Source organism: Zingiber officinale, chromosome 7B (assembly GCF_018446385.1).
Source record: "Zingiber officinale cultivar Zhangliang chromosome 7B, Zo_v1.1, whole genome shotgun sequence".
In the NCBI taxonomy this organism is placed as follows: domain Eukaryota; kingdom Viridiplantae; phylum Streptophyta; class Magnoliopsida; order Zingiberales; family Zingiberaceae; genus Zingiber; species Zingiber officinale.
This window is the reverse complement of record NC_055999.1, coordinates 76,341,459-76,366,685: the sequence shown is the minus strand read 5'-3', so window position 1 is coordinate 76,366,685 and position 25,227 is coordinate 76,341,459. Positions and strand designations below refer to the sequence as shown.

Below are 25,227 nucleotides of genomic sequence, written 5' to 3'. Positions count from 1 at the left end.
GTGTAGTTCGGTTTTATTAATCTAAGAAAAAAAATTATTTTAAGTCTTCCGCTGTAGTATGTACGTAGAGTATCGTAGCCCCGTCCCTTAGGGTTAGCAGGGAGGGCGGGCGTTACAGGTAACCCTAGGCAGAAAGTCTAGTCGGTCTGGAGGACCGGACTGACATCAAGTAATCTCTCCTGAGAGGAGTAGGTGAGGACGCGTTCCCCGGAAGAGGGAACAGTAGGCGTCGGTTCGACCTAGGATTTCCGCTCGGAAATTTGAAGTCAGAACCGGACAGTCTGGAGACTGTCGAACACTTCATTGAATATATTTATCTGTGCTAACTTTGTTTTGCAGGATATGTTTGTGTTTTGGGACTAACATGTCTTGTAGGTACAAAAGAACAAGGTTTTCCCTCGGATGAACAGTGTCCGAGGCACCTCCATGGAGCTTGGAGGCACCTCGAGTGCAAAGGGGTTAGCTGGTTGCGAAGTGAGGCTTGAGGCGCCTCAAATGGAGTCTGAGGCGCCTCAAAGGATTTATGGAGGCGCCTCCAGGCAGGGATAAGCAGCAAGCAGCGGAGCTTATCGTAACGCAGGAAGAGGGATAGAGTTTCATGTTTGAGGCACCTCAAACATGCTTGGACGCGCCTCCAACAGCTTATTTAAGCAGACTCGAGCAGCACTTCAAGTTCAACAATTGTCAAGTTATTCTTCAACTATTTGCTACTTAAGAGTCGACTCTAGAGTGCTGTTGCAGTCCCCGACGACCCGAAGCTTCATTTACTATTATTCTGTTGTCGGAATTGTTTCAATTTCAGTTGTACTTATTCCTACTTGTACTCATTTATGATATTTTAGTGATTGCCCAAAGTAAACGTTCAACAAGCGTGGGCCTTGGAGTAGGAGTCACCCAAGGCTCCGAACCAAGTAAAACCACTTGGGTCTTCTGTGTTTGTTTCTTATTTCCGCTGCGTTACTCGTTGTTTTACGAATCCGAAACGAGTGAAAGCCACGAGCGCTATTCACCCCCCTCTAGCGCTTTCGATCTAACAATTGGTATCAGAGTGGGGTTGCTCTGAATTGGTACAACTATCGTTCGAGCATTTTTTCGTCACTTTCTCGTTCGAATAAGGTAAAAATAAAACCTTACGCTTTTCATTTTTTCCCTCCAAAACTATTTTCGAAAAATTCATTTTCATCTCTTCACCGTTTATTAATATTGATCAAATATCGAATTTGACAAAATTTAAAATAATATTTTTTTAATAATATTTTATTATTATTTTTTTCTCAAAATTCGTGATTTTCTATTTCTATTCTTTCCCGCACTACTGATCCAAGACCAAGTCTTGGAACAAGTTTTATTGTGTTTATTTTGTGAGATTCCTTCTTAATGGCCTACGAAGATGGGTACAGCTCCACATGCATACAACTTCTGTCCGGCGAAAATTTTAGATATTGGAAAGACTAGATGGAGCACCAATTGAAGACCGAAGCAGAAATATGGATCATAGTCCATATTGGATTTATTCTCCCTACCGAAGAAGGTCTACCCATCACCTGTGACAAGTGGGATGCATAAACAATAAGAACATTCGAGGCAAATGCAAAAGCAACATGGATTCTCCTATGCGGACTAACAAATTCAGATCTTGATCGAGTTGGAAAGTTCAACAATGCTAAGGAGCTTTGGAAGAAAGTGCTCAAGCTTTATGAGATCCCTTCAGAGCCAGAAGATCGAATAGAACCTGAGTCCAAATCTGAAATTGAATCCCCAGAGTCAACCTTCGAACCAGACTCAGAAGAATTAGAGCAAACCGATTTCATAGTATTGATGGCCAAAGACGAGATATCTGAATCTGAGTCAGAATTTGAAATGGCAACAGTCAAGGGGGAGAATCCTATCATGGATCCTAAAGGTAAAATTATAAATTCAAATTTTAAATTTCACATAACTTGTTTTAAGTGTACGGAGAGAGGACACTATAGAAACAAGTGCCCTACTCATAAGATTTGGTCGACTCAATTGGAGGAGAAGGAGAAAACGATCAGGAAAGGGAAGAAGCACATTGAATGCTCTAAATGCAACGAATGGGTCACTGCAAAAGACAATGCCCAGAAAGAAGATCCAATAATCCAGGGAGAAAAATCAAGGTAAATAAATTTACATTATATGAAAATCCAATCTTTTCAACACATGTCGATACTCTAAATAATCCTGCTTGCTCTAGTATAGATTTTTCTTCAAAATTGGATATACTTGCTAACAATACAATAAATAGAGTTAATTCAAACCTAAATAAGAATAACTTAAAATTATTTAATAAACATAAGAAAGTAACATTAAGAAAATTAGAGAAATAAAGTAATATCTTAAAAGATAAAATAGATAAGTTAGAAAAGATTATTAATAAGTTAACTAATCAACAACATCTAGACTTGGGTTATAAGTCTAAAGTAAAACTTAAACACTACAAACCAAGTTATAATCAAATACCTTTTATTTACTAAACTTAATTTAAATATAACTCAAATCTAATTTATAAATTTAAATAAAATTAACAATAATGTAGGGGGAGGCTCCAAAATAGTTGGCACCTCCAAAACTAACTTACCTGATAGGGTAACCCAAACCAAACTACCCGGCAGGGTATTTAGGATTAGAATAAAAAAGGACAACAGTTTAACTTGACCAATGGTACTGGTGAAGTTTTGGATGATAGTACGTTAGGGAAACTTAGTCTATGCATGTCTAGGAAGATATGACTTCAACCTGGTGCATTTGGCTAAGTAGAACTGACCGAAGCTACTCCTTATGGATCCTAACTAGTTAGACCAAGGTTTTGTACTAAGTTCAGTGGATAAGACTATTTGGAAAACCTCGAAGGTATGGTTACTCTAATAATGTCCAAGTGACTCACCATGGCCCAGAAATTTATCCAAAGAATGCCTATTTGTTGAGCCCAAAACTAAACCTGAATTTAACACAAAGATAAACCAAACCCTACAATTGAACCAAATTCATCTCACAAAATTATAGGATTGCCTGATTAGAAATTTAGATTGGGTGAGATGACTAAGGATTAAATTAAATTAATTCAAATCAAATTACTGAGTAATAATTCAAATTTAATTAATAATCAAAATTCAACTTAAATTAAAAATTAAATTAAATTAATAATTAGGATCAATTTAAAAAACTTATTTAAAAATTTAAAAAACTTTTTTAAAAATCTTTTAAAAAACTTATTTAAAAATATTTTAAAAAACATATTTAAAAATCTTTTAAAAAACTTATTTTAAAATGTTTTAAAAATTTATTTAAAAATGTTTTAAAAAACTTATTTAAAAATCTTTTAAAAAACTTATTTAAAGATGTTTTAAAAACTTATTTAAAAATGTTTTAAAAACTTATTTAAAAATCATTTTAGAAAATTCATTTAAAAATCCTTTAAAAATTATTTTGAAAATCATTTTAGAAACTTCATTTAAAAATCCTTTAAAAATTATTTTGAAAATAATTTTAGAAAATTCATTTAAAAATCCTTTAAAAAATTATTTTGAAAATTCATTTAAAAATCCTTTAAAAATTATTTTGAAAATCATTTTAAATATTCATTTAAAAATCCTTTAAAAATTATTTTGAAAATCATTTTGAAAATACATTTAAAAATATTTTAAAAATTATTTTGAAAATCACTTTAAAAATCATTCTGAAAATCATTTAAAAAAAACATTTTGAAAAACCTTAAAAAAAAATCTTTAAAAAAACATTCTGGTAATTATTTTCTAAAGACTAATTAATTTCAATCAAAGTATCAATTATTTTAATTTCAAAATTCAAATTCATTATCTACAAAATTTTAATTCTCAAATCATATTTTTAAATTTGGACTGCAAACTCAATTAATTTGTAACATATTTTAATATAAAAAATCACAGAAAATACAAATTTATATGACAATATATTTAAATAGTGATAAAGTTAAATTAATTCCACCTCACACTCACTCATAAACTGAACGTGCTTGATAACCTAGAATGGGTGAGATGGTAAATTATGAAAATATAAAATAACTATTATTATTTTTTTAGACTCTAGAACCCTAAGGATTTAATGTGGCATTAATTAAGGGGGAGTGAGTGGAGTCAAGCTAAGTTTCTTTTAAAATAAATTTTGTGGTTTTAATTATCTTTAAAAGTTAAACTCTTTGAAAAGTTAAAGCAAATCCAATTTTTTTAGACTTTAAACTTTTCATCAACTTATACGTAACTAAGATTGAATCAATCTCTTTTAAAATCAAGTTGTTTTCAGAAAGCTAAATAAAATTTTTTTTGCCAATATTTTTTAGAAAAATTACTAAGTTTTTTTTCTTTCTTTATCTAAGTACCTTTCAAAACAATCATTTTCAAAAGCCTTATAAATTGAGATAAGTATTTTTCAAAAGCATTTCAAATTTAGTTAAATATTTTTCAAAGAATTTCAACTTTAGCTTTTTAAATTTGACTAAGTTTTTTTTAAGCAAAGGATTTGACTATGTTTTTATGACAAAATCATTTTTAAGCTAAGTACTTAATCAAATTTTTATCAAAATCTAAGTGCTTAACTATGCTACCCTTCAGGGGGAGCTTAAAATTAAATAGAATATTTTTCTCTATTTTTAATTGTTTTTTATTTATGTCAAAGGGGGAGAGAAAAGTCAAAGTTAAGAAATCAAGAAATTAAACATAATGAAAGGGGGAGCATAAGCTTTAAATTTTATTTATGCATTTATGCTCATGGTTAACTTCCGTTATTTATTCTTTTATTTAATGTTATGTTATACTTAACTTTGAACCAAGGTTGCCATAATAAAAAAGGGGGAGATTGTTGGTGCAGTGAGCACCAGATGATCGAACCTGAGTTTTGATTATGGCAAAGAGTTCAAAGTTAAGCTGTGGTGTTATCTAACAAGGTTCATGGAGCTTGCAGGAAAGTCCTAAGTGATACTTAGACAAAAGTCCTAGCTGCGGTTAGGCAAGGTGAAAATCCTAAGGGGTGATAACCTTAGGTCCGAGGGGGTGGTAACCCTAGGTGAAGGAAAATCCTAAGGGGCGGTAACCTTAGGTCCTAGGGGGTGGTAACCCTAGGTGGAGGAAAACCCTAGGGGGTGGTAACTGTAGGTGAAGGAAAATCCTAAGGGGCGGTAACCTTAGGTCCTAGGGGGTGGTAACCCTAGGTGGAGGAAAACCCTAGGGGGTGGTAACCCTAGGTCCTAGGGGGTGGTAACCCTAGGTGGAGAAAAACCCTAGGGGGCGGTAACCTTGGTCCTAGGGGGTGGTAACCCTAGGCAGAAAGTCCAGTCGGTTTGGAGGACCGGACTGACATCAGGTAATCTCTCCTGAGAAGAATAGGTGAGGATGCATTCCCCAGAAGAGGGAATAGAAGGCGTCGGTTCGACCTAAGGTTTCCGGTCGAAAATTTAAAGTCAGAACCGGACAGTCTGGAGACTGTCGAACACTTTATTGAATATATTTATCTATGCTAACTTTGTTTTGCAGGATATGTTTATGTTTTGAGACTAACATGTCTTGCAGGTACAAAAGAATAAGGATTTCCCTCGGATGAACAGTGTCCGAGGCACCTCCATGGAGCTTGGAGGCGCCTCGGGTGCAAAGGGGTTAGCTGGCTGCGAAGTGAGGCTTGAGGCGTCTCAAATGGAGTCTGAGGCGCCTTGGACAGCTTTGAGGTGCCTCAAAGGATTGATGGAGGCGCATCCAGGCAGGGATAGGCAGCAGGCAGCAGAGCTTATCGCAGCGCAGGAAGAAGGATAGAGTTTCATGTTTGAGGCGCCTTAAACATGCTTGGAGGCGCCTCCAACAGCTTATTTAAGCAGACTCGAGCATCACTTCAAGTTCAACAATTGTCAAGTTATTCTTCAACTATTTGCTACTCAAGAGTCGACCCTAGAGTGTTGTTGCAGTCCCCGACGACCCGAAGCTTCATTTACTATTATTCTGTTGTCGGTATTGTTTCAATTTCAGTTGTACTTATTCCTACTTGTACTCATTTACGATATTTTAGTGATTGCATGCCCAAAGTAAAGGTTCAACAAGCGTGGGCCTTGGAGTAGGAGTCGCCCAAGGCTCCGAACCAAGTAAAATCACTTGGGTCTTCTGTGTTTGTTTCTTATTTCCGTTGCGTTACTCGACAGAACTGACTGGATCTAGGGGGGCTTAGCTTCATATTACTTCCCAAATAGATCTCCAACACCACCTAGTTCATAATCGAATAACTTAAGGGAAGGATGGAAATACAGTTAGTCGATTTATAGATCCGACTGAGATATACTCAGCAGACAACATGATCAGAGAATCACAATAACCTATCAGAATAACAATTGTTTGTCAGAGAATATTCCTCTATTATAATATGAGTATTTGTTGGAACCTTCTCTGAAGGTTAGTACACTTTCCATCAGCCGACAACTTATGACAGTATATTCCTTCAATAGCCTTATTGATGACACAAGTTACAAAAGACAAAAGATATATATATATATATATATATATATATATATATATATATATATATATATATATATGGGTAACGGAAGACTCCTTGGACGGTCATTGTACATCACCTTAAGCTGTATGTCTTCTCTTACTCGACAATCTCTGTCACCTCATAATTGCTGAGATTATAAGAGGTGGTATGTAAAGGGAGATGCTCTCTATTGGCAAGGTAGGCATACTATGTCATCAGTCTCATTTGTGCACACTGTTCTTCTTCCCCTCAGATATTGTACTGATTTGAGCGTTGGAGGACTTTCGCCAATGACCCTTTGCTTGGTTTTTGGGCACTGACGTTCTGTTGTCTCATTTTAGTGTGTGTAGAGAAGAGAAAGACACTCGGAGCTCTTTTTTGTTCCAATTTGTCAACTTCTTCTCTTTCACGAAGTCTTCAGCCAGTCAACCATATCGCCATCTACTCAACTCATCATCTCTCTAATTTTCAGACAGAATCATATATCTAGATGCATCAAATACTTATAAAAAAAATACTTAACCATCAATACATGATTAAATGTTATCTAACACTTTTGAACGTTCTTAATTAGAATAAAAGGTAGTATCATTAATCTCAAATTCTTCAGTACAATCTATCTTATAATACAATACAAATACAGATAAGTAATCACGAATAATATTTACACACACGATATTGATACACTGTCTACCTCCCATTGCAAGCTCATATGAGTACATGAGGACAGTTGATCACGTGGTAATATTAACTATGGACTATAATATGAGTATGATATATTATATATTAATAGATGTATTAGGGATGTGTATAATTATTTTTTATTAATTAATTTTGATATGTTATATACTGTGAATAATTTTGTTTTTTTAAAATTTAGGATTTAAGTTTTAGGATTTAAAATTTAAGATTTAAGATTTAAATGGTAGTATATAGTGTTTAGCAAGTTATGAATGGAACGTGGAGCCCAAGATACAGGTATGCAGTCGTTCGAAGCTATTATTTTGTCTTATTATATTTTAAATTTTGACCTGTTTAAAGTAAATATTTCATGTTGGATCTGTCAGCCGTGTCGGGCGCCCATTCGGTAGTCAACCTTCCCCGTCTGCGCGGTGACCGGTGATGGCCGGTAGCCGGTGCGCGCTACGACGGTTTGTTCGTCCCCTTCGCTGAAGCTTCCAGGCGACAGCGGCCCCTTGTTTTAGTCCCACCTCTTGCCATTTCCGCCAACTCCTCAGTCAGACATATTCTTCTCCTCCTCCTCCAATTATAAAAAAAGTCCATCCTCACAACCTTCAGCTCTCAGCTCCTCGGCTCCTGCCCTTTCCCCTTCCCTTTGACCCTCGTCGAGGTATGCGCGCTCTTATCTAATAGCTTTTGTTCTTCTTCCCTTTTTAGTTTTGTTTTTTTTGTTAATTTCTGTTCTTTCAGCAAGCTTCTCGTTTTGATTTGGTGGCGGTTTCAGATCCCTCAAAAAGTTCAGTTTTTGTAGTCGTAAACTATCAAAAGATGTTTTTTTTTTTTTTAAAAAAAATGTTTTTCTTGATAAAAACACATGAGATCTGAGTTATCTGTTTCCCCTCTTTGTTATTTAGCCATGATTGAGAGTTGAAGTTGTTCGATTCGCTTGTTTTGGTGTAGAAGGCGATGGAAAGCCACTGACCGGGAGCAAGATGAATCAGTTTCAGTATGATGAGTTTTTCATTCATCCGAGCGATTTGGAAGATACGAGGAGAGGAATTTTTCCAATCGCGTCGGTTTCTGTTTCCGACGATGTAGCTACTTCATCGGTTAAAGACATCCAGGACGGGCATCTCCATTACCAGATGGGAAATCACTTCTTGGATGAGAACGATTCGCCGAGCACTTCCTCTATGAGCGCGAGCAGCGAGATTGAAGTTCCGGAGTTGTCGTCCGACACGGTGTTCAGTTACATCAGTCAGATGCTGCTGGAGGAGAACATGGACGATAAGTTCGATGTGTATCCGGAAGATCCAGCTCTTCTGGCCGCTGAGAAACCCTTCTTCGACATCCTCGGCGAGAGCTTCCTGCCTTTGCAAGATAAGAACTCCAGCCCTGATGGTGGTGCCAACGACGGCGTTCTTGCCGGCGATAGCTGGCCTTATGATCCTTTCGAGTATCATCAGCTGCAGACGGATCCTGTTCCTGTTGATTACTCTGCTCTGTCTCCATTTTCCTCGGCGATAGAGGACTCGGCGTTCTCGGTGGATGATCTCCTCGCTCAGAGCGCTCCTGCTTGGCAGTTCCAGCAGGGCCTTGAAGAAGCTCGCAGCTTCCTTCCCAGTGATGAAAAGTTGGTGATCGATTTGGAGGCCAACAGGCTTCGGTTCCCTACAGAACCAGTTCATGCGTCTCGGGGGCGAAAGATTCAGCACGATGACGACGATTTGGAATTGCAGGAGGGGAGAAGCAACAAGCAGCCAGCTTTCTCCAATGCCGGACCTGTCAGTTCAAAGTTCTTCGACGACTTTCTGCTCTACGGCTGGGACAACAAGGGCGAAAGGAAGAGCGATCCGAAGCAATCTGAATCGGAGAACGAGGAAGCGAACAGAAGTTCTAATGCCAGCGGTCAAGCCAAAGCGTCAACCGGTGCCACCGGAAAAGGCCGAGGGAGGAAGCAACCCAAAGAGGAGGTGATCGATCTCAGGGCACTTCTCATTCATTGCGCGCAGTCCGTGGCCATAGACGACCGGCGCAGCGCTAACGATCTTCTGAAGCAGATCAGACAGCACGCCTCCCCCACCGGCGACGCAAACCAGAGGCTGGCGGCTCGCTTCGCTGACGGCCTCGAGGCGCGACTGTCCGGCACGGGGAGCCAGGTCTACCGTTCCATCGTGGCCAGAGGAATCTCCACCGTCGACATGCTGAAAGCTTACCGGTGTTACATGTCCGCATGCCCTATCAAGAAGATCAGTTACTTCTTCGCCAATCGAACAATTATGAACGTCGCCAAGGACGCCGCCAGGCTGCATATAATCGACTTCGGCATCTACCACGGATTCCAATGGCCGTACTTCATTCGCCGTCTCGCCGACCGGCCAGGCGGCCCTCCGAGGCTCCGGCTGACCGGCATCGACGTCCCAAGGCCTGGCTTCCGGCCAACCGAGCGCGTGGACGAAACAGGACAGCGCTTAGCTGACTACGCTCGCAGGTTCGGCGTTCCGTTTGAGTTCCAAGCGATCGCGACCAAGTGGGAGACCATCCGGATCGACGACCTCAACATCGCCGACGACGAGATGCTCGTCGTCAACAGTCTGTTCCAGTTCAACAACTTGATGGACGAGACGGTGCTTGAGGAGAGCCCGCGAGACGCGGTGCTGAGGACCATACGAGACCTCAACCCGTCCGTCTACATCTGCGCGATTGTGAACGGCTCGTACAATTCGCCGTTCTTCGTCACTCGGTTCCGGGAGGTCCTGTTCCACTACTCCTCCCTGTTCGACATGATCGAGGCGAACGTCCCGCGCGAGGACGAGGCCAGGCTGCTGATAGAGAACAACATCTTCGGCCGGGACGCGCTCAACATCATCGCCTGCGAGGGGGCGGAGCGTGTCGAGCGGCCGGAGACGTACAAGCAGTGGCAGGTGAGGAATCTCCGCGCCGGCCTTAAGCAACTGCCGCTCGCGCCGGACGTGATAAAGACGGCGAGGGAAACGCTGAAGGAGTACCACAAGGACTTCGTGATCGATGTGGACGGGCAATGGCTGCTGCAAGGGTGGAAGGGAAGGATCACCTATGCCCTCTCCTCGTGGAAATCCAACAACACCGCGCGCTAAGCAGTAGCTAGGTCTGGCAGTTGAGGATTCTGCATGGCATTTGACTTCCGTCCTCCATGGCGTTGAGAAGAACTGTAGCAGGAAGCTTCATATTGCCACTGTAGAGCTAGGATGTGTATTTTTATTTATTTATTTTTGTTAACCCTTGAAGCTGTTATTTGAACTGATTAATTCGGGAAGAGATCAATTAAACTTTACGAATATTTTTCATTTATTCATCGTGATAGATTTAAAAAATATAGATGAATCGTGGCGGATGACCTAATGTAGGATAGGATGACGATTAACTTTTGATATGACGAGACAAAGGAATATAAGGAAGGATGTTAGATTGTATATTAAAAGTTTAGTTTTTGTAAATATTTATTTTGAAATAAAAAATTATATTGGTCAAAAATATCTACATTTATATGTTAAGTGTAGTTGTTCAATTAATTTATATTGAAGATAACATGGTGTGTTGTGTCACACATAGAAGATCATGTTATCGATTTTTTATAAATTATAAACAGTAGTTCACGACTAAGATGGATAGAAACAAACCATTGGAATAGTCGTAGTGTAATTTTGTATTAGTTTATCTTAACTATAAAATTACACTAGTACACTCTGAATGTATTGAGCAGGACCTTAGTTATTATGAAGTGTGTGCTCTTAATCCTAATATAATAACAAGCATATATATTTAGTATTTATTTCTTTGACTTATCAAAGGGTGAGATTTAGCTCGTTAAATCAATAGCCCCGATAAGTTGGAAAATGATATTACTTATAGTGTGTTGTTGATTATAGAAGGAAACTGTGTTCTAGTAATTTAGGTTGATAATGTCCCCAAGAGAAGCTCATAAGGATTGTCATGTTAAACCCTACAGGTGGACTTAGTCCGATATGACAATAAGGTTGAGTGGTACTACTCTTGGACTAAGATATTAATTAAAGTGAGTTGTCAGTAATTCAATTAATTAGTGGACATCCGACATCTTAAACATAGGGAGATTAACACACTCATAATAAGAAGGAGCCCAAAATGTAATTTGGGATTGGTGCGGTAGTTCAATAATAATTCTTTAGTGGTATGAATTATTATTGATGAAATTAAGTTGGGTGTTCGGGGCGAACACGAGAAGCTTAATTTCATCGGGAGACCAAAACCAATTCCTCTTTTCGGTCCCTATCGTAGCCTCTTATTTATAAAGTGTTATACTCACCTATACCCACTTTCCTACCCAACCTTAGGTGGTCTGCCAAGCAAACTTGGAGTCCAAGCTTGGGCCGACCAACCCAAAGGTTGAGCCAAGTTAAGGTGGTCGACCCTAGCTTGGAGCTCAAGCTTGGTGTAGCCGACTATGTAAAAAATAAAAGGAATTTTATTTAAAATCTTTCCATATGTAGAAGTCATGATTTTAAAAGAGAATTTAAAATTTAAATCATTCCTTTTATAGCTTTCTACAAAAGATTAAGAGAAAGATTAGATATCTTTCCTGATTTGTAGTTAAAAGGAAGATTTTAGTTTTAAAGAAAACTTTTGTTATTGGAAATCATCCACATGTTTTAATAAAGAGATTTTAATTTATAAAATTTCCTTTTATAACCAATCATGAAGAGAAAAATTATTAGAGAAATTTTTATTTTAAAATTTTCGGAAACAAATAAGGAAGTTTTAATTTTGTGTTTAAAACTTGCCTTATTTGGAGCACATGATGTGGCCGGCCATGATAAGGGTTAAAAGTGTTGGGTTTTTCAGGCCACGAAAATCGCTTTTCGCGTCGCGGAAACCCCGAATCACCCATGCCATTGGATCTCGTGCGAAGGATAGATTTCAAAATTACGAGTACGAATTTCAAACTATGATCTACAATAGATCTACAAAGGAAAAACATTTTATACCTTTGAAGCGTGCCAACGGTACGCCGGATCTCGAAGTTGTCAACGTAGACAACTCTCTAGTGATATCCACATGAACAAGAAGTGTTCTCTAACACTCAAGGATGGAGAAGAGAGCACCACAAGTGTGCTAACACTCTCTAGGGCTCTCGGGTAGGATTGGAAGAAGAAGAAAGGAAAAGAAGAGAACACACTCCTCTAAAATCTCTATGTGACTTTCACTAACCTTTCTTCTTGGATTAGATTCACTCTCCTTTCTTCTCCCTTGCTTGAAACCCATGACCAAGAGAAGAGAAGGAGCAAGAAGAGAGCTTAGGAGGAGGAAGATCACTTGAATGAGAGTTACACTTGCCAAAAATGAAACTCTATTTTCATCTAATTAAGTGGTTTGTAACCTCCATGAGATACCAAGAGTCACAACTCTTGGTAACTCCCATGAGGTGGCACTTCACTTAAGTAACCATGATGATGTGGAGCATCATCATTGGTCCACTTAATGCCAACTCACCAATGAGGTGGCATAAAGTCAAGTCAAACTTGACTCTTCATCTTCCTCTCAAGTCAAGCCAAATTTGACTTAATCTCTCTCATGGTTGATCTAATCCAACCATTTAATTCAAGCCAATTTAATATAATGAATCTAATTCATTTAATTAAATTGATTCAATGAGTCATAATCTAAATTAGACTCATTGAACACATGAATCAACTTGAGTCCAACTCAATTAGCCCAATTAGGATTACTCTTAATCTAATTTGATTCATCAAATGAATCTAATCCTCTTGGTTCATCATATGAACCTAATCTCCATCCACTTGTTCTTTGTGTGTGACCCAATAGGTTCTTGTAACGTTGGCAATGCCCCTAAACTCATTTAGAAACATAAGTAATGAGCGGTATCTAGCAATACATCATTACTACCCAAGTTACAAGAATGTTGAGATCCAACATCACCTTGTGACTACTAATTGTGACTCCTCACAAAATATGACAAGTGTCCTTCTATCCAAGACATCTAGATTTATCAATGTGAGGCATAGACCGTGTCATCCTCTAATCAATCTAAATCTTAAACTCCAAGTAGACTCACTCAATCAAATGAGCTCAATATCCTATATTGACTCATTTGGGCATGGCCATGCACTTTGTGGTCTCACTCTATCAAGAATATCGATGTCGCTCCCGTCATATAGGAGGGATAGATCCCATCTACATCACTCACATCCTTCTGCATAATTCGTTACATACCCAGTAATCGCCTTTATAGTCCACCCAGTTACGGGTGACGTTTGACGAAACCAAAGTACATAACTCCTTATGTAGGGAACCATGGTGACTTCAGGTCTAAGGACTAGTAGTCATACTAATAGCCACATGAGAAAGTATATGACACTCATATAACGATCCATGATACTTTTTCATAGCGGGTCATTCAGTATACATTCTCCAATGCATACCCATGTGTCAACTTGATATCTCTATATCCATGACTTGTGACATCAAGTCATCGAGTTGACGTACATGCTAGTCTTATTGTATTAACATTGTCCCTGAATGTTAATACTCAACTAGGAATGATTAAGAGTAGTGTTCCCTATATCATCCCACTATCGATTCAACCAATCGATTGATATAGGTAAGAACCTTCTACTTAAGGACATTATTATACTTAGTTTATTTGGCACCAATACAAGCAAGTATAATAACCAAAACCAAATGCCTTTATTTATATAGAATATGATACAACAAGTCCAAAATACAATCATCAAATGATTGGCTCTAGGGCTCTAGCTAACAATCTCCCACTAGCACTAGTGCCAATCAGTGTAGGCTCTAAGCCCAAATGACCTAGTGTGACCATAATGCTTCCTCTATGCCAAAGCCTTGGTCAAGGGATCTGCGATGTTAACCTCTGTAGGTACTCTGCAAATCTTCACATCTCCTCTCTCGATGATCTTTCGAATGAGATGGAAGCGCCGTAGTATGTGTTTGGTCCGCTGGTGTGAGCGAGGTTCCTTCGCCTATGCTATAGCTCTATTGTTGTCACAATAGAGCTCAATAGGGTCAGCAATGCTAGGAACCACCCCAAGTTCAGTGATGAACTTGCGAATCCAAACTGCCTCCTTTGCTGCCTCTGATGCAGCAATATACTCGGCCTCTGTCGTAGAATCAGCTACTGTGTCCTGCTTCGAACTCTTCCAGCTCACAGCACCACCATTAATGCAAAACACGAACCCCGACTGTGATCTATAGTCATCCTGGTCGGTCTGGAAGCTAGCATCACTGTAACCCTTTATAGCTAGCTCATCATTGCCTCCATATATCAAGAAATATTCTTTAGTCCTTCTTAAGTACTTAAGAATATTCTTGACCGCTATCAAGTGACTTTCACCTGGATCTGACTGGTATCTGCTCGTTATGCTCAAAGCATACGAGACATCAGGTCGAGTACATAGCATGGCGTACATGATCGATCCTATGGCTGAGGCATAAGGGATCTGATCCATGCGGTCTCTCTCCTCTCTAGAAGAGGGACCTTGAGTCTTCGAAAGACTCATGCCATGTGACATCTGCAGAAATCCCTTCTTGGAGTTCTGCATGGCAAACCGAAGGAGTACCTTGTCAATGTTGTTAGGATCCTTTGTACGGCTAGAGAGGGGGGTGTGAATAGCCGCCCCAAATCGCTCTCGTTTCTTCCTACAATTAGGTTAGTCGCAGCGGAAAATACAAAGAAACGAAAGAGAAGAAAACCAAACCTTAACACGAGGATGTAACGAGGTTCGGAGATTAGGGCTCCTACTCCTCGGCGTGTCCGTAAGGTGGACGAGTCCGGTCAATCCGTCGGTGGATGAGTCCCCGGAGAACCGGCTAATACAATATACTCCTTGTGGGTGGAGAAACCTCGCCACAAACGTTTGCAACAGCAAACAAAGAGTACAAGAGCAGTAAGAAAAGCAATACAATATGAATACAATCGCACTCTACCAATTGCTTGCTTTCTTGTCGACTGGAGGTGAAGCAGCAACTTCACGCGACGCCTACAACAGCAGGAACCCAGCCGGAAGCTCACGCGAAGCTTTGGAGGAGCTCAACAAAGCTCAAGCACAGCAGCACTTAGAACAGCAAGAAGGAAGAAGGAGATCTATTCCCACAGAAGATGCCTCGATCCTTTATACCTGCGAAGAAAACAGTGAAGAAACTAACCGTTGTGTCGCAGGCTAGAACTCGATCGGTCTACGGGCCCGATCGGCCTAAGCGCATGAGGCTTGTTTGTCACGATCGGTCCCCGGACGATCAGGTGTCGCGATCAGCCCGATCGGCCGATCAGGAACCTCCGGTCCACCGATCGGCCCTCCGATCGGTCTCCGGACCGATCAGATTACAATCGGTGAGCCACCGATCTAATTCTGATCGGTCATCAGACCGATCATCGGATCGGTCACCGGACCGATCCAACTCCTCGGTTTAGAGTGCCCTCTCTAACCTAGTTCGGAGAACGAGCTACGAGCCCTCTCCGACTCCATATGCCAAGCTTCACTCACTTGGACTTCTCAACACGGATGTCCGATCACCCTTGATCCATCTGGATTTTCCTGCCGGCTTCACTCACGGGACTTTCCACCCACTCACCAGATTTCCACACCGCCTAACATCCAGTTAGGACTTTCTCATTCACCTAGCTTCACTCACTAGGATTTTCACCGCTTCACTCACGGGATTTCAATCTGGCTTCACTCACCAGGACTTTTCAAATGTCTGGCTTCACTCACAGGACTTTCCCTTGCCTGGCTTCACTCACCAGGACTTCCCAACCGCCTAACATCCCAGTTAGGACTTCCCGGCTTCACTCACGGGACTTTCCAACCGCCTAACATCCAGTTAGGACTTTCCATACGCCTCATTCCTCACGGGACTTCTCCGTGCCAAGTCTTCATACTTGGACTTTTCCGTGCCAAGTCTCCATACTTGGACTTTTCCTGCCAAGCTCCTGCTTGGACTTTTCACCAAGTCTCCATACTTGGACTTTTCCGTGCCAAGCTCCTGCTTGGACTTTTCGAAAGTCTCCATACTTGGACTTTTCGTGCCAAGCTCCCTGCTTGGACTTTTCCAGTGCCAAGTCTCCATACTTGGACTTTTCCAGTGCCAAGCTCCCTGCTTGGACTTTTCCGTTGCCAAGTCTCCATACTTGGACTTTTTCCCGAATCAGGTCAACCAGGTCAACCTTGACCTACGGTTGCACCAATAATCTCCCAAACATCTATTCTTGTCCCATATCAAGAATAGAACTCTCTCACGAGTGTCAAACATCAACATGCAACACAACTAGGTCAACCTTGACCTAAGGTTGCACCGACAATCTTCCCAAGTCAAACATCAAAATACAACTCGAGTCAAGTCAACTCGAGTCGGGTCAACCAGGTCAACCTTGACCTAAGGTTGCACCAACAAATGTATGTACTCTGACTTAGGCCAAGCAATCTCTTAGATCTATCTCTATAGATCTGTATCCCTAGAATGCGGGATGTCTCACCTAAGTCCTTCATTGAGAAGCAACTCCCTAGCCATGTCTTGACAGACTGAAGCATAGGGATGTCCTTCCCAATGAGCAATATGTCATCCACATACAATATGAGGAAGACAACTATGTCCCCTACAACCTTCTTGTAGACACAAGGTTCATCTTCGTTCTTGATGAAACCAAAATGTTTGATTGCATCATCGAATCGAAGATTCTAGCTCCGAGAAGCTTGCTTTAGTCCATAAATGGACCTATGCAGCTTACATACTCTGCTAGTATGCTGTGGATCTACAAAACCCTCAGGTTGTGTCATGTACACATCCTCGAGTAAGTTTTTATTCAAAAACGCGGTTTTGACATCCATCTGCCATATCTCATAGTCATGGTAGGCTGCAATAGCAAGTATGATCCGAATGGACTTAAACATCGCTACTGGAGAAAAGGTTTCATCATAGTCAATACTATGAATCTGCTTGAAACCTTTAGCTACCAAGCGACCCTTATAGATAAGTCCATCCATGTCAGTCTTTCTCTTAAAGACCCACTTACACCCAATGGGTTTTACCCCTTCAGGTGGATCAACCAAAGTCTATACTTGGTTGGTGTACATGGATTCCATTTCGGATCTCATGGCCTCTAGCCATTTCTCGGAATCTGGTCTCATCACAGCTTCCTGATAGGTGGTAGGCTCATCCTCTATGAGCACAATGTCATCATGGTTAGACAAGAGAAATGAGTATCTCTCAGGCTGACGACGTACCCTATCAGATCTGCGAAGAGGTATGTCTACTTGAACTGGTTGTTCCTCAACTCCTTGTGGAACAACATCATCCACAACACTTTGTGGTTCCAGTTCAACTTCCATCGAGGCTTCAGTGCTATTGTTCGCATCTTGAACTTCTTCAAGATCGAATGTGCTTCCACTAGTCTTTCTAGAAACAAAGTCCCTTTCTAGAAAGACCCCAGTCTTTGCCACAACTACCTTGTGCTGATTGGGAATGTAGAAGTAATATCCCTTAGTTTCCTTGGGATATCCAATGAAATAGCACTTGTCGGATTTGGGTCCTAATTTGTCTGAGACTTTACGTCGAACGTAAGCCTCACAATCCCAAATCCTCATAAAAGACACCTGAGCATCTCTCCCAGTCCACATCCTATATGGTGTCTTTATCACGGCCTTGGATGGAACTCGGTTGAGTATAACAGTTGCCGTGTCTAAAGCATAGCCCCAAAGTTATGTCGGAATATCTGTGTGACTCATCATAGATCGTACCATATCTAATAAGGTACGATTCCTCCTTTTGGATACACCATTCCACTGTGGTGTTCCAGGAGAAGTGAGTTGGGATAGAATCCCACACTCAGCTAGATAGTCACGGAACTCATGGCTAAGGTATTCTCCACCTCGATCTGATCGAAGTATCTTAATACTCTTGCCAAGCTGGTTCTGTACTTCATTCTTGAATTCTTTGAACTTTTCAAAGGATTCAGACTTATGTGTCATCAAGTACACATAATCATATCTACTGAAGTCATCAGTAAATGTGATGAAGTATCTATAACCGCCTCTAGCAGCAACATTGAAAGGGCCACATACATCACTATATATGAGTCCTAACAAATCATTCTCACTAAAGGGAGTCTTGGTCATCTTGCCTCGTAGGCATGACTCGCATATCTCATATGATTCAAAATCAAATGAGTCCAACAAACCATCCTTATGGAGCTGGGATAAGCGCTTGTCATTTATATGACCTAAGCGACAGTGCCAGAGGTAGGTTTGGTTCATGTCATTTGACTTGAACCTCTTGGTATTTATGTTATAGATAGGGCTCTCAAGGTCTAGAATATAGAGTCCGTTTATCAGAGGTGCACTACAATAGAACATATCGTTTAAAAAGACGGAACAACATTTGTTCTTTATTATAAACGAAAATCCTTTCTTGTCCAAACAAGAAACTGAAATTATGTTCTTAGTCAAGGCAGACACATAACAACAATCATCTAATTTTAGTACAAGCCCAGAAGGCAGAGATAGATAGTAAGTTCCTACAGCAATAGCAGCAACCCATGCTCCATTGCCTACTCGTAGGTCTACCTCACCCTTCGTCAATGCCCTGCTATTTCTTAGCGCTTGTACATTAGTACAAATGTGTGAAGCACATCCGGTATCTAATACCCACGATGAAGAAATAGAGAGGTTGACTTTTATAACATGTATACCTAAAGTAGAAATCTTATTTCTCTTCTTCGTAAGATCTTCAGGTATTCTTTGGAGTTCCTCTTCCAATGCCTTCCTTGTCCTTGATATAGGTGACAAAGATGTTCAACCATATCGTAAGCGCCCATCAACTCATGTTGCTTCTGAAGCTCAGAGTTCATGGTCGTGAGCATAAGACAGGACACATCTAATGCGTCATCTTGATGCTTCTTGTAAGCATCTCGGTCTGCTCGCGTGGCAGTGGCAAGAGGAGCCTCCGGAATGGGCTGCTCCAGAACGTACAGTTTACGTTCTTGGGTGAGAACTATTCTCAGGTTCCTGTACCAGTCCAGGAAATTTGCTCCGTTGAGCTTGTCCTTCTTAAGGACAGAACGCAGAGAGAAGTTGTTCGTGTTTGACGTCATGGAAATTCTACAACAGAAATAAATACAGAAATAAATATCATATTCTTTAAATCATTTAATTATGCCTTCAATTAAATGATGCTCCCACTAAATTCTATAATTCATGTGGGACAAGATCCACATCATACTAACTCTTGAGTTAGCTTTGGCTAATACGCCCAAGACTTAGTATGATCGGTAGGTAACGATTACCAATTACATCTCTATGCAACTCTTGTTTATAGGATCAAAATCCGCATTTATATTAAAACTCGAGTTAGCTTTGGCTAATACGCCCGAGAGTTAATATATATGTGATTTTGACCTATCTTTCCAACCGTTGGAAGAATGCCTATAGTTATACTCGATCCAACCGAGTTAACTAGGAATACTCAATCTAATTGAGTTGTACTCACCCATGCATTGATAGGCGGGACCAAGATTGTCCCTCCGTACCCTACCAAGATAGTATGTGTTGCTCTACTTTGGCAGATTCAACAACAACATGCGATCGAGGTAGTGGTAGGTATCACGGCATGGTAGACATTACGAGTTGACGCGTTTTAGATCTAATCTAAACGATGATACGTATCAAATACTTGATTTAGATCTAATCTAATCGTGGGGTGCATCATGTGCACGATTTAGATCTAATCTAATCGCAAGGCACTAATTAATTACTTAATTAACTAGCATGCATCACATACACACAAAAAAATTAATTAAATAATTATTCAAATAATTTTGTGATTATGTCATGGCCCTACTATGATCTTCTCAAGCCAATGAGAAGATCAGATGGTCAACCTAAGGTCAACAGCTTCTCAAGCTTCTTCGTTTGACCACCTTGTGTTGCTCACGCCCTCCTCGTAACTCTGTCTCGTGTGGACTTTCCACCACTTCAAAATTTACATTACAATTTTGAAACTCGAGTTACATTTGAGTCTAAATCTAATTTACAACTAGAATATAAGAGAAAGGCACGACGCGCAGGTCGTGAAAATAAAATAAAATAAATACAGCACGCACATCACATAACGGCACGCAGACCGTATTATGAATTACAACACATTTCCAAATCCAATTTGGGTCTTTGGGCCATTACTATCAAAAAAATAATATATAATTCAAAATTATATATTTCTATAATTTTCTGTAATTTTTCTATAATTTTTATAATTTTTACGAGTACAATTTCCCGGCAGTTCCGTTTAGCGGTTTTCGGGCGCAATCGCGGAACGAATCCCTTTGCGGGGCCATGGGCAGCGCCCCTACCCGCGATCTAACCATTGCGAGGGTTCCTTTGCGATCTAACAGCGCCTTATCCCGCTGTCCCAAAAATATTTGGGGCGAAACCAAGCCGTTTTGGAAAAATCTTCCCAGTAGCGGAAGCCTACAAGTGCCGAAACACTTGTGCTTCGCTTCTACGAGAAAATTACCCATAAAAAACTATAAAAAACCTAAATTTACAGAAAATCACAGAAGCTATTTTTTCATAAAAAATTAAAAACAAACTTGTACACGTCTTCGCACGTGGCTCTGATACCATTGTTGGGTTTTTCAGGCCACGAAAACCGCTTTTCGCGTCGCGGAAACCCCGAATCACCCATGCCACTGGATCTCGTGCGAAGGATAGATTTCAAAATTACGAGTATGAGTTTCAAACTATGATCTACAGTAGATCTACAAAGGAAAAATATTTTATGCCTTTGAAGCGTGCCCTCGCAAATCCCGCTCGTCCAACGGTACGCCGGATCTCGAAGTTGTCAACGTAGACAACTCTCTAGTGATATCCACACGAACAAGAAGTGTTCTCTAACACTCAAGGATGGATAAGAGAGCACCACAAGTGTGCTAGCACTCTCTAGGGCTCTCGGGTAGGATTGGAAGAAGAAGAAAGGAAAAGAAGAGAACACACTCCTCTAAAATCTCTATGCGACTTTCACTAACCTTTCTTCTTGGATTAGATTCACTCTCCTTTCTTCTCCCTTGCTTGAAACCCACGACCAAGAGAAGAGAAGGAGCAAGAAGAGAGCTTAGGAGGAGGAAGATCACTTGAATGAGAGTTACACTTGCCAAAAATGAAACTCTATTTTCATCTAATTAAGTGGTTTGTAACCTCCATGGGATACCAAGAGTCACAACTCTTGGTAACTCCCATGAGGTGGCACTTCACTTAAGTAACCATGATGATGTGGAGCATCATCATTGGTCCACTTAATGCCAACTCACCAATGAGGTGGCATAAAGTCAAGTCAAACTTGACTCTTCATCTTCCTCTCAAGTCAAGTCAAACTTGACTTAATCTCTCTCATGGTTGATCTAATCCAACCATTTAATTCAAGCCAATTTAATATAATGAATCTAATTCATTTAATTAAATTGATTCAATGAGTCATAATCTAAATTAGACTCATTGAACACATGAATCAACTTGAGTCCAACTCAATTAGCCCAATTAGGATTACTCTTAATCTAATTTGATTCATCATATGAATCTAATCCTCTTGGTTCATCATATGAACCTAATCTCCATCCACTTGTTCTTTGTGTGTGACCCAATAGGTTCTTGTAGCGTTGGTAATGCTCCTAAACTCATTTAGAAGCATAAGTAATGAGCGGTATCTAGCAATACATCATTATTACCCAAGTTACAAGAATGTTGAGATCCAACATCACCTTGTGACTACTAATTGTGACTCCTCACAAAATATGACAAGTGTCCTTCTATCCAAGACATCTAGATTGATCAATGTGAGGCATAGACCGTGTCATCCTCTAATCAATCTAAATCTTAAACTCCAAGTAGACTCACTCAATCAAATGAGCTCAATATCCTATATTGACTCATTTGGGCATGGCCATGCACTTTGTGGTCTCACTCTATCAAGAATATCGATGTCGCTCCCGTCATATAGGAGGGATAGATCCCATCTACATCACTCACATCCTTCTGCATAATTCGTTACATACCCAGTAATCGCCTTTATAGTCCACCCAGTTACGGGTGGCGTTTGACGAAACCAAAGTACATAACTCCTTATGTAGGGAACCATGGTGACTTCAGGTCTAAGGACTAGTAGTCATACTAATAGCCACATGAGAAAGTATATGACACTCATATAACGATCCATGATACTTTTTCATAGCGGGTCATTCAGTATACATTCTCCAATGCATACCCATGTGTCAACTTGATATCTCTATATCCATGACTTGTGAGATCAAGTCATCGATTTGACCTACATGCTAGTCTTATTGTATTAACATTGTCCTTGAATGTTAATACTCGACTAGGAATGATTAAGAGTAGTGTTCCCTATATCATTCTACTATCGATTCAACCAATCGATTGATATAGGTAAGAACCTTCTACTCAAGGACGTTATTATACTTAGTTTATTTGGCACCAATACAAGCAAATATAATAACCAAAAACTAAATGCCTTTATTTATATAGAATATGATACAACAAGTCCAAAATACAATCATCAAATGATTGACTCTAGGGCTCTAGCTAACAAAAAGGAATGTTTAATTAAATTTTCCTTATTAACCAATGACAACGAAAATAAGAGAATTTTAATTATAATTAAATTTCCTTATTTGGAAAGACCAAGGAATATAAAAGAGGGGGTAGAAGTGCCTCACCTCACAACATATCTTCTAGTATTCTCCTCTCTTTTCTTACTTGGTGGTGGTCTGCCCTATCATCTCTTCCTCTCTTCTTCTAGTGACCAAACCTATCATCCACTTGGAGCTTGTTTTGGTGGGCGGATTTGCTTGGTGAAGAAGGAGAGAAAAAAGGCTTTCTTTTCTAGTTTTCCTTGGAGCTTGGTTAGTGGTCGAGACTTGCTATCTCTTGGAGAAGGTTGCTTGGCCGAAACTTGGAAGAAGGAGGAAGGAGGCTTGGTGAATTCTCATCTCGGTAGATCGTTGCCCACACAACGTCCGAGATAAGAAGAGGGATACGATAGAAGATCAAGAGGTTGTTGCTTACAAAGAAAGGTATAACTAGTAATTATTTTCCGCATCATACTAGTTTTCTTTGTATGAATTCCAAACACAAGAGGCATATGATTCTAGGTTTCGGATTTGTTTCAAATTTGTGTTTCTTTGTTTTTTGATCTTGTGATTCGATTGTTATTTTTGGTTAAACCTAGGGTTACTATAAGGAAATTAAATATTAAATTTCGATGAAAGGCTTTGTCTAGGAAGTGGTGGTTGCTCCCATATCCAAGAAGGCCTAGTGCCTCGCCATGTTTAACCTGGAAGCCGATTTATGAAATTAATATTTAATTGAATTTGTAACATAGTTGGATTTGGATCTATAATGTTAAGTATCGTTTGCGATCCAAGTCTAATCCTCTAAGAACAGATAAGTTAAATTTGGAATCAATAATGTTAAGTTCCATTTGTGATTCTGAATTTAATTTCTAAAGAACACAATAGGTTGTTAGGAAAGGTTCAGGACTTGAACAAAATTTTTATACAGGGGAACTGGTACGATATTCCCAGTAGCAACCAACAATTGGTATCAGAGCTAGGGTTTGCCTCTGTGTTTATTTTTTAGTTTAATTATGCACATGTCATACATAATTTAGGCAGGATAATAGTAGGATATGCTAACTCTGTGGTTGCAGGCTCCAACTATTATGGCTTATGGTTATTGTGTGTGATTGGACCCTTGGACATGTCAAGGGCATTTTATTATATGTGCATGATTGTATTTAACTAATACAGTAGCAGCTGTATTAGCCCTAGGATTTTACATTTATGTTCGATCTAGACTTGATGTACATTTCCTTGTGAAATATAGGATCGATGTATGTAAAATTTTATTTTTTCTATCGCGGATCGTATCCTTGCGAGGCGTGGTGCTATTGAAGGACCAGAGGCGCAGCAAAAAAGGAAGCTCGATGGACCCGACGACATGAACCCTAGGGCTGGCAGCACGTGAAGGACAGTGATGGAAAAGGCCATAATAGTTGGAAAATTAATTTCCATAATTATTGATTTTATTTATTGTAATGTGTGTGATGTGTGCTTGCTAGGATAAAATTCCTCACCTTAAATAACTAAGTGGGAGAGAGATTTTTAAATAAATTCCACGGTCTCCATTACTGGTTTGTAAGTGATGCAAACAAACTTGCGCATTGGCTCTGAGTGCCTTCCTCCATATCGGATGAATTTATTTACGGATCACTAGATCAAACTTCCATTATGGATGATTATAGGAAATTAATTAGGAGTGTGTGATCTTCCCTATCGGAAGGGGCATAATCTTATTTAATGGACTAAGTATCAAGTAATGGTATACATTTAGCCACATTTAACAGTATCCTACCCATCGGAGTCACTGCTATTATTTGTGTGACCGAAGGAAAACCAACTATTAATTTTATTTTTCATAAAGTTAGGTTGACAAGAATAAAATTAATGGGTAAAACCTCCTCTTACAAATGTTTGATTTTGTATACGTCCACACTATCGTGACATGCAAAATTCACGGTGTTTTGAGGTGTTGGTAAATTTAAATAATATTATTTGAGGAATCAATATTATTCTAAATTTAAAGTCTTCGCCAAAGTTTATTTTGTGATTCTTAGGATGACTTTCAACCCACTGGCCATTATACTGAAAGAGAACAAACTTATTGGTCTCAACTATATAGATTGGAAAAGAAACCTGGATATTGTCCTAACTATAGAAGGTTATAAGTTTGTACTGTTAGAGGCTTGCCCTAATGTGCCTAATAGTGATTCTAGTGAAGAGGAGATTGAGTATCATAAGAAATGGGTAAAAGCAGATGAGATGGCGTGATGTTACATTTTGACTTCAATGTCAAATGTGCTACAACATCAGCATCAGGATTTACCAACTGCTTATGATATAATGAACAATCTCAAGGA

At 39.7% G+C, this 25,227-nt stretch overlaps 1 protein-coding gene across 2 annotated transcripts; it reads left to right on the top strand.

Annotated features, from left to right (window-relative positions):
• The first annotated feature begins 7,696 nt into the window (after positions 1–7,696).
• On the top strand, positions 7,697–10,521 carry LOC122006042 (scarecrow-like protein 9). Of its 2 annotated transcripts, none has more exons than XM_042561363.1 (2): positions 7,697–7,861; positions 8,152–10,521. In XM_042561363.1, the coding sequence occupies exon 2, from the start codon at positions 8,184–8,186 to the stop codon at positions 10,305–10,307; it is 2,124 nt and encodes a 707-aa protein (XP_042417297.1). In that variant the 5' UTR covers positions 7,697–7,861; positions 8,152–8,183; the 3' UTR covers positions 10,308–10,521. The 2 variants fall into 2 exon arrangements, with proteins under 2 accessions (XP_042417297.1, XP_042417296.1); XM_042561362.1 differs by having other exon boundaries at positions 7,711–7,861; positions 8,155–10,521.
• The last annotated feature ends 14,706 nt before the right edge of the window (positions 10,522–25,227 follow it).